This window comes from Scyliorhinus canicula, chromosome 6 (assembly GCF_902713615.1).
Source record: "Scyliorhinus canicula chromosome 6, sScyCan1.1, whole genome shotgun sequence".
Classification (NCBI taxonomy): domain Eukaryota; kingdom Metazoa; phylum Chordata; class Chondrichthyes; order Carcharhiniformes; family Scyliorhinidae; genus Scyliorhinus; species Scyliorhinus canicula.
This window is the reverse complement of record NC_052151.1, coordinates 199,206,567-199,216,505: the sequence shown is the minus strand read 5'-3', so window position 1 is coordinate 199,216,505 and position 9,939 is coordinate 199,206,567. Positions and strand designations below refer to the sequence as shown.

The 9,939-nt window shown below is 55.5% G+C and overlaps 1 protein-coding gene across 1 annotated transcript in view; it reads right to left on the bottom strand.

Moving 5' to 3' along the window:
- copa (COPI coat complex subunit alpha) overlaps positions 1 to 9,939 on the bottom strand; it is a 69,347-nt gene that overhangs the window by 10,613 nt on the left and 48,795 nt on the right. Inside the window, exons 23-26 of the mRNA XM_038801076.1 lie at positions 5,885 to 5,973; positions 5,671 to 5,794; positions 1,038 to 1,236; positions 47 to 82 (exon numbers count right to left, since the gene is read on the bottom strand). Coding sequence (XP_038657004.1) covers positions 47 to 82; positions 1,038 to 1,236; positions 5,671 to 5,794; positions 5,885 to 5,973 — 448 coding nt within the window. The remainder of the gene's footprint in view (positions 1 to 46; positions 83 to 1,037; positions 1,237 to 5,670; positions 5,795 to 5,884; positions 5,974 to 9,939) is intronic.

Below are 9,939 nucleotides of genomic sequence, written 5' to 3'. Positions count from 1 at the left end.
TCGAGAAGGTCACGTTTACAGTGAGAGGGTCAGTGGAGGGTTTTACCGCAGATGGAGACTGTTTATATTGTACTTTAAATTGCTAAAAATTATAACTAAAATATTTTGGAAAAAAATCTTAGCTACAGGGATTCTATTGGGTGGAGGAAGTTACAGAGATAGGGAGGGGGCAAGGGGGCTGGAGGAGTTTACAGAGATAGGGAGCGTTGTAGGGACTGGAGGAGGTTACAGAGATAGGAAGGGTTGAAGGGGCTGGAGGAGGTTACAGAGATAGGGAGGGTTGTAGGGGGCTGGAGGAGGTTACAGAGATAGGAGGGGCTGGAGGTGGTTACAGAGATAGGGAGGGTTGTAGGGGGCTGGAGGAGGTACAGAGATAGGGAGGGTTGTAGGGGCTGGAGAAGGTTACAGAGATAGGGAGGGTCGTTGGGGCTGGAAGAGGTTACAGAGATAGGGAGGGTTGTCAGGGCTGGAGGAGGTTACAGAGATAGGGAGGGTTGTTGGGGCTGGAGGAGGTTACAGAGATAGGGAGGGTTGTAGGGGGCTGGAGGAGGTTACAGAGATAGGGAGGGTTGTAGGGGCTGGAGGAGGTTACAGAGATAGGGAGGATTGTAGGGGCTGGAGGAGGTTACAGAGATAGGGAGGGTTGTAGGGGGCTGGAGGAGGTTACAGAGATAGGGAGGATTGTAGGGGCTGGAGGAGGTTACAGAGATAGGGAGGGTTGTAGGGGCTGGAGGAGGTTACAGAGATAGGGAGGGTTGTAGGGGCTGGAGGGCGGTTACAGAGATAGGGAGGGTTGTAGGGGGCTGAGGAGGTTACAGAGATAGCGAGGGTTGTAGGTGCTGGAGGAGGATACAGAGATAGGGAGGGTTGTAGGGGGCTGGAGGAGGTTACAGAGATAGGGAGATTTGCAGGCCCCCACCCTATCCCTGTAACCCAGTGTTTTTACACAGAGAGCTATTGTGATCTGGAAGGTGCTGTCTGAAAGGGCGGTGGAATCAGATTCAATAACTTCCAGAAAGGGGGAATGGAAGAAACGCTAGACAGGGAGAAACATCCAAGGAGATGGGGGATGGAGTGGTGCTCTGATTACATTTAAATGTCCCGGCTCGCGTAACAACAAGTGGACATTTCCAGTCGCTCCCTCACCTTCATCCAAAAGCAGTTCAGCGTCCTCACCCCAGCCATCCGCTCCGGCATTCTCCACGGCTGGGTCAACGGCTAACTGCCCACCTTTACCTGCGGGCAATGAGCAAGAGACAAACATCAATCAATGGAACAGAGGAGTGCAGACAGCCCCTCGAGCACTCGCGGCCACTTGATCAGCCTGTGGCTGATCTCCCACCTCCTCTCCACTTCCCCATCCGGTCCTCCTAGCCTCTCGATTCCCCTCAGTGCCAGAATCTCCCTCTGGAATCTGATCAGTGACTGAGCACCCCCCAGCCAGAATCACAGACTCTCTGAGAGGGAATCCCCAGGATTCAGAATCATAGAATTCCCACAGTGTAGGAGGCCATTTGGTCCATCGAGTCTACACTGTCTCTCTAACAGCACACGCTAACCTAACTCCCACCCTGCAACCCCGTAGCCCCACTTAACCTGCATATCCCTGGCCAATCTACCTTGATTTGATTTATTGTCACATGGTACCGAAGTACAGTGTTTTTCTGTGGCCGAGGAACGTACACAGCATAATCAACAGAGAACATTGACAAATGGTACATTGGCAAAACAATGATTGGTTACTGTGCAGAACAAGGGGGCAAACAAAGCAAATACATGAACAAGAGCAGCTTAGGGCATCTTGAATCGTGTTTTTACAGGGAACAGATCAGTCCGAGGGGGAGTCGTTGAGGAGTCTTGTAGCTGTGGGGAAGAAGCTGTTACCATGTCTGGATGTGCGGGTCTTCAGACTTCTGTAACTTCTGCCTGATGGAAGGGTCTGGAAGAAGGCAATGCCTGGGTGGGAGGGGTCTCTGATCATGCTGTCTGCCTTCCTGAGGCAGCAGGAAGTGTATACAGAATCAATGTGGGGGTGGCAAGCTTGTGTGATGTGTTGGGCTGAGTTCACCACACTCTGCAGTTTCTTGCAATCTTGGAGCGAGCAGTTGCCATACCAAACTGTGATGCAGCCGGATAGGATGCTCTCTATCGCACATCTGTAGAAGTTTGTGAGAGTCGATGCAGATGTGCCAAATTTCTTTAGCTTCCGTAGGAAGTAGAGACACTGTTGGGCTTTCTTGACTGTTGCATCAACGTGAGTGGACCAGGACAGACTGTTGGTTATGGTGACCCCGCAGGAACTTAAAGCTACCTAACCTACATATCTATGGACTGCGGGAGGAAATCGGAGGAAACCCACACAGACACAGGGAGAACATGCAAATTCCACACAGACAAGACAGGAATTGAGCCTGTGTCCCTGGCACCGTGAGGCAGCAGTGTTCACCACAGTGCCGCCCCCCCCCCCCACCCCGCCCGCACTCCCCACCCACCATGAGTAGACATTTTTACTCATCTCAGTTCAAAATGAAATGAAAATAAAATTGCATATTGTCACAAGGAGGCTTCAAATGAAGTTACTGTGAAAAGTCCCTAGTCGTCACATTCCGGCGTCTGTTCGGGGAGGCTGGTACGGGAATTGAACCGTGCTGCTGGCCTGCCCTGTTCTGCTTTCAAAACCAGCGATTTAGCCCTGTGCTAAACCAGCCCCTGGCTACCCCCTTATTCTGAGACCGTGACCTACTCATCAACCCTCTGCCCCTACCCCCGGCAGGCTGGCACAGTGGGCAGCAGGCTGGCACAGTGGGCGGCACTGCTGCCTCATGGCACCGAGGACCCAGGTTCGAATCCCAGCTCTGGGTCACGGTCCGTGTGGAGTTTGCACAATCTCCCGTGATACGTGGGTCTCACCCCCACAACCCAAAGATGTGCAGGGTAGGTGGATTGGCCACACTAAATTGCCCCTTCATTGGAAAAAAAAATTGGGATTCTAAATTTAAAAAAATGAAATATGTTTTTTAAAAAGCTCTGATTCCTCTAATCGTCAGACAGTAGAGAGACAATCTACACAATCTCCCCTCAACAGGACAACTCCGCTCATCAGTAACGGTAACTGTGATGGAATGAGACACAAGCTGGCTATGGCGGACAGGGAAACATTATTGAAAGGAAGGACAGCGGACAGGCAATGGCAGGTATTCCAGGAGCCAATAGGTGAACGCCTAAAGTTGTTTATTCCTATTTGGTGCAAGAGTAGAAAGGGAACTGTGGCCAAACCGTGGCTTACAAGAGATAGTAGTAGATTCAAAAGGCATACACATTTGCGAAGAAAAGCAGGAGACCTGAGGATTGGGAACAGTTTAAAATTCAGCAAAGGCGGACCAAGGGATTGATTGAGAAGGGGGAAATACAATTTGAAAGTAAACTAGAGTGGAACATAAAAACTGACGGTAAAAGTTTCTATAAGTATATAAAAAAAAGAAGATTGATTAAAACCTAATGTCAGCCCCTTACAGTCAAAAACAGGGGAATTCGTAACAGGGAACAAAGAAATGGCTGAGGAACTAAATACATACTTTGCTTCCGTCTTCACAAAGGAAAATAATGTACCGGTAGTTCGAAGAAACACAAGGTTTAGTGAGGAGGTAAAGGAAATTAGTACTAGTAAAGAAATGGTTTTGGGGAAATTAATGGGATTGAAGTTGGATAAATCTCCAAGATCTGATAATCTTCATCCCAGAGTACTTTAGCAGCCCTGGAAATAGTAGGTCCATTGGTGCTCGTTTTCCAAAATTCGTTGGAGATTGGAGGGTAAATAATATAACCTCGCTATTCAAAAAGGTAGTTAGAGGGAAAACAGACCAATGAACCTAACGTCGGTAGTCGGGAAGTTGCTGGAGTCCATTATCAAGGATTTCATAGCACAGCATTTGGAAAGCAGTGGTATAATCAAAGTCAGCATGAATTAACAAAAGGATCATGCTTGACAATTCCACTAGAATTCTTTGAAGATGTAACTAGTCGAGTTGACCAGGGAAAAGCGGTGGCTGTGGTTCATTTAAACTTGCAGAAGGATTTCGACATGGTCTTGCACAGCAGATCAATATGTAAAGTTAAAGCACACAGGATTATGGGGAATGTTTTGAGATGGATAGAAAGCTGGTTAGCAGACAGGAAGCTAAATGTTGGAATAAATGGGTCTTTTCCCGGTTGGCAGGCAGTGACTAGTGAGGTACCACAGCGATCTGTGCTAGATCCCCAACTGTTCACATTAATGATTTGGAAGATAAATGTATTATCTCCAAATTTGCAGATGATACAAAGTTGGGTAGGAGGGTGAGCTGTGAGGAGGATGCAGAGAAGTTTCAGTGGGATTTGGACAGAGTGAGTGGGCAGATTCAGTATAATGTGGATAAATGTCAGGTTATCCACTTTGGTAGCAAAAATAGGAAGGCAGATTATTATTTGAACGGGTGTAAATTGAGAGGTGGATACTCAGCGAGACCTTGGTGCCTTTGTGCATCAGTCGTTGAAAGTTAGCGCGCATGTGCAACGGGCAGTAAAGGTGGCAAGGTTGGCCTTCATAGCGAGAGGATGAGTATAGGAATAGAGATGTTTCACTGCAAGTGTATCGGGCATTGGTGAGCCACACCTGAAGTATTGTGTGGAGTTTTGGTGTCCTTATCTGAGGAAGGATGTTCTTGCAATGGAGGGAATGCAGCAAAGGTTTACCAGGCTGATTCCTGGGATGGCGGGACTGTCATATGAGGAGAGACTAAGTTAGTTGGTTAGGATCATATTCATCAGAGAGGGGATTTCATAGAAACTTAAATAATTCTGACAGAATTAGACAGGGCAGATTCAGAATAAATGTTCCGATGGTGGTGGTGGGGGGCGGGGTCCAGAACTGGGGTCAGAGTTTGAGGAAGAGGGATAAACCTTTTACAACTAAGGTGAGGAGCAATTTTTTCACCCAGAGTGGTGAATCTGTGGAATTTGCCACTACAGAAAGTAGTTGAGGCAAAATGTTGTGAATTTCAAGGAGGAATTAAATATAGTTCTTGGGGCTAAAGAGATCAAAGGGATATGGGGAGACAAGGCAGGATCAGGGATTGAACTAGATCAGTCATGATCATAATGAATGGCGGAGCAGGCTCGAAGGGCAGAATGGCCTCCTCTTGCTTATTTTTTCTGTTTCTATCCCAGTAACCAGACTAGTGACCCTTTCTTGTGCTCCCTCAGTGACGACACACTGGCAGCACTCCCTCAGTACTGACCCTGTGACAGTGCAGCACTCCCTCAGTACTGACCCTGTGACAATGCAGCACTCCCTCAGTACTGACCCTGTGACAATGCAGCACTCCCTCAGTACTGACCCTCTGACAGTGCAGCACTCCCTCAGTACTGACCCTCTGACAGGGCAGCACTCCCTCAGTACTGACCCTCTGACAGGGCAGCACTCCCTCAGTACTGACCCTCTGACAGGGCAGCGCTCCCTCAGTACTGATTCTCTGACAGCGCAGCACTCCCTTAGTACTGACCCTCTGACAGTGCAGCACTCCCTCAGTACTGACCCTCTGACAGTGCAGCACTCCCTCAGCACTGATCCTCTGACAAAGCAGCGCTCCCTCAGTGCACACCGCCAGTTCCCCATCCACCTTCGACACTTACCCTTCGGCGCAATACTTCCTTCGAAGTAGCCTTTAGTGACAGTCAGAAGTGGCCAGTTCGTATCCAGAGGCATGATGGGAGGTGGTGGCTGTAGGAGCTTGGCATCAGGGTCAATATCTGGTACCTAGGAGCGAAGGGCAGAGAGCGCAAGCTCAATGGTCACAATCAAATGGGGGCAAGGAAAATAACAAAGGTAAGAGGGGTTTCCACTCACCGTCTCCTTTTCAGGATCAAAGGTCGCTTTCAGAGCCTCAGCTTCCTCATCCAGGCCATGGGTCGCTGCTGTGAGGTAGGCCAAGGATTCTGCAAGGAGCAACATGTTGAGAGAAAGCAACTAAGGGTACCACAAAGACGCACTCTCCCACACAAGGGCACGGACTTGCATGCAGTCCTTCAGGGCAGTCAGTCACTCGCCCGTTCCCACAGGCAGTCACTCGCCCGTTCCCACAGGCAGTCAGTCACTCGCCCGTTCCCACAGGCAGTCAGTCACTCGCCCGTTCCCACAGACAGTCAGTCACTCGCCCGTTCCCACAGACAGTCAGTCACTCGCCCGTTCCCACAGACAGTCAGTCACTCGCCCGTTCCCACAGACAGTCAGTCACTCGCCCGTTCCCACAGGCAGTCAGTCACTCGCCCGTTCCCACAGGCAGGCAGTCACTCGCCCGTTCCCACAGGCAGTCAGTCACTCGCCCGTTCCCACAGGCAGTCAGTCACTCGCCCGTTCCCACAGGCAGGCAGTCACTCGCCCGTTCCCACAGGCAGGCAGTCACTCGCCCGTTCCCACAGGCAGGCAGTCACTCGCCCGTTCCCACAGACAGGCAGTCACCCGCCCGTTCCCACAGGCAGTCAGTCACTCGCCCGTTCCCACAGGCAGTCACTCGCCCGTTCCCACAGGCAGTCAGTCACTCGCCCGTTCCCACAGGCAGTCAGTCACTCGCCCGTTCCCACAGGCAGTCAGTCACTCGCCCGTTCCCACAGGCAGTCACCCGCCCGTTCCCACAGGCAGTCACTCGCCCGTTCCCACAGGCAGTCAGTCACTCGCCCGTTCCCACAGGCAGTCAGTCACTCGCCCGTTCCCACAGGCAGTCAGTCACTCGCCCGTTCCCACAGGCAGTCACTCGCCCGTTCCCACAGACAGGCAGTCACTCGCCCGTTCCCGCAGGCAGTCACTCGCCCGTTCCCACAGACAGGCAGTCACTCGCCCGTTCCCACAGGCAGTCAGTCACTCGCCCGTTCCCACAGGCAGGCAGTCACTCGCCCGTTCCCACAGGCAGTCACTCGCCCGTTCCCACAGGCAGTCCACTCGCCCGTTCCCACAGGCAGGCAGCCACTCGCCCGTTCCCCCAGACAGGCAGCCACTCGCCCGTTCCCACAGACAGGCAGTCACTCGCCCGTTCCCACAGGCAGGCAGTCACTCGCCCGTTCCCACAGGCAGGCAGTCACTCGCCCGTTCCCACAGGCAGGCAGCCACCCGCCCGTTCCCACAGGCAGTCAGTCACTCGCCCGTTCCCACAGGCAGTCAGTCACTCGCCCGTTCCCACAGGCAGTCAGTCACTAGCCCGTTCCCACAGGCAGTCAGTCACTCACCCGTTCCCACAGGCAGTCAGTCACTCGCCCGTTCCCACAGGCAGTCAGTCACTCGCCCGTTCCCACAGGCAGTCAGTCACTCGCCCGTTCCCACAGGCAGTCAGTCACTCGCCCGTTCCCACAGACAGGCAGTCACTCGCCCGTTCCCACAGGCAGGCAGTCACTCGCCCGTTCCCACAGGCAGGCAGTCACTCGCCCGTTCCCACAGGCAGTCAGTCACTCGCCCGTTCCCACAGGCAGTCAGTCACTCGCCCGTTCCCACAGGCAGTCAGTCACTCGCCCGTTCCCACACGCAGTCAGTCACTCGCCCGTTCCCGCAGGCAGTCACTCGCCCGCTCCCACAGACAGGCAGTCACTCGCCCGTTCCCACAGGCAGTCACTCGCCCGTTCCCACAGGCAGTCAGTCACTCGCCCGTTCCCACAGGCAGGCAGTCACTCGCCCGTTCCCACAGGCAGGCAGTCACTCGCCCGTTCCCACAGGCAGTCACTCGCCCGTTCCCACAGGCAGTCACTCGCCCTTTCCCACAGGCAGGCAGCCACTCGCCCGTTCCCACAGGCAGGCAGTCACTCGCCCGTTCCCACAGGCAGGCAGTCACTCGCCCGTTCCCACAGACAGGCAGTCACTCGCCCGTTCCCACAGGCAGGCAGTCACTCGCCCGTTCCCACAGGCAGGCAGTCACTCGCCCGTTCCCACAGGCAGGCAGTCACTCGCCCGTTCCCACAGGCAGGCAGTCACTCGCCCGTTCCCACAGGCAGGCAGTCACTCGCCCGTTCCCACAGGCAGGCAGTCACTCGCCCGTTCCCACAGGCAGTCAGTCACTCGCCCGTTCCCACAGGCAGGCAGTCACTCGCCCGTTCCCACAGGCAGTCACTCGCCCGTTCCCACAGGCAGGCAGTCACTCGCCCGTTCCCACAGGCAGTCAGTCACTCGCCCGTTCCCACAGGCAGTCAGTCACTCGCCCGTTCCCACAGGCAGTCAGTCACTCGCCCGTTCCCACAGGCAGTCAGTCACTCGCCCGTTCCCACAGGCAGTCACTCGCCCGTTCCCACAGACAGGCAGTCACTCGCCCGTTCCCACAGGCAGTCACTCGCCCGTTCCCACAGGCAGTCACTCGCCCGTTCCCACAGGCAGTCACTCGCCCGTTCCCACAGGCAGTCAGTCACTCGCCCGTTCCCACAGGCAGTCAGTCACTCGCCCGTTCCCACAGGCAATCAGTCACTCGCCCGTTCCCACAGGCAATCAGTCACTCGCCCGTTCCCACAGGCAGGCAGTTATTCGCCCGTTCCCACAGGCAGTCACTCGCCCGTTCCCACAGGCAGTCACTCGCCCGTTCCCACAGGCAGTCACTCGCCCGTTCCCACAGGCAGTCACTCGCCCGTTCCCACAGGCAGTCAGTCACTCGCCCGTTCCCACAGGCAGGCAGCCACTCGCCCGTTCCCACAGGCAGTCAGTCACTCGCCCGTTCCCACAGACAGGCAGTCACTCGCCCGTTCCCACAGGCAGTCAGTCACTCGCCCGTTCCCACAGGCAGTCAGTCACTCGCCCGTTCCCACAGGCAGTCAGTCACTCGCCCGTTCCCACAGGCAGTCACTCGCCCGTTCCCACAGGCAGTCACTCGCCCGTTCCCACAGGCAGTCAGTCACTCGCCCGTTCCCACAGGCAGTCAGTCACTCGCCCGTTCCCACAGGCAGGCAGCCACTCGCCCGTTCCCACAGGCCGTCAGTCACTCGCCCGTTCCCACAGGCAGGCAGTCACTCGCCCGTTCCCACAGGCAGTCAGTCACTCGCCCGTTCCCACAGGCAGTCAGTCACTCGCCCGTTCCCACAGGCAGTCAGTCACTCGCCCGTTCCCACAGGCAGTCACTCGCCTGTTCCCACAGGCAGTCACCGCCGTTCCCACAGGCAGTCACTCGCCCGTTCCCACAGGCAGTCAGTCACTCGCCCGTTCCCACAGGCAGTCACTCGCCTGTTCCCACAGGCAGTCACTCGCCCGTTCCCACAGGCAGTCACTCGCCCGTTCCCACAGGCAGTCACTCGCCCGTTCCCACAGGCAGTCACTCGCCCGTTCCCACAGGCAGTCAGTCACTCGCCCGTTCCCACAGGCAGTTATTCGCCCGTTCCCACAGGCAGTCACTCGCCCGTTCCCACAGGCAGTCACTCGCCCGTTCCCACAGGCAGTCCACTCGCCCGTTCCCACAGGCAGGCAGCACTCGCCCGTTCCCCCAGGACAGGCAGCCACTCGCCCGTTCCCACAGACAGGCAGTCACTCGCCCGTTCCCACAGGCAGGCAGTCACTCGCCCGTTCCCACAGGCAGGCAGTCACTCGCCCGTTCCCACAGGCAGGCAGTCCACTCGCCCGTTCCCACAGGCAGTCAGTCACTCGCCCGTTCCCAAAGGCAGTCAGTCACTCGCCCGTTCCCACAGGCAGTCAGTCACTCGCCCGTTCCCACAGGCAGTCAGTCACTCGCCCGTTCCCACAGGCAGTCAGTCACTCGCCCGTTCCCACAGGCAGTCAGTCACTCGCCCGTTCCCACAGGCAGTCAGTCACTCGCCCGTTCCCACAGGCAGTCAGTCACTCGCCCGTTCCCACAGACAGGCAGTCACTCGCCCGTTCCCACAGACAGGCAGTCACTCGCCCGTTCCCACAGGCCAGGGCAGGTCACTCGCCCGTTCCCACAGTCG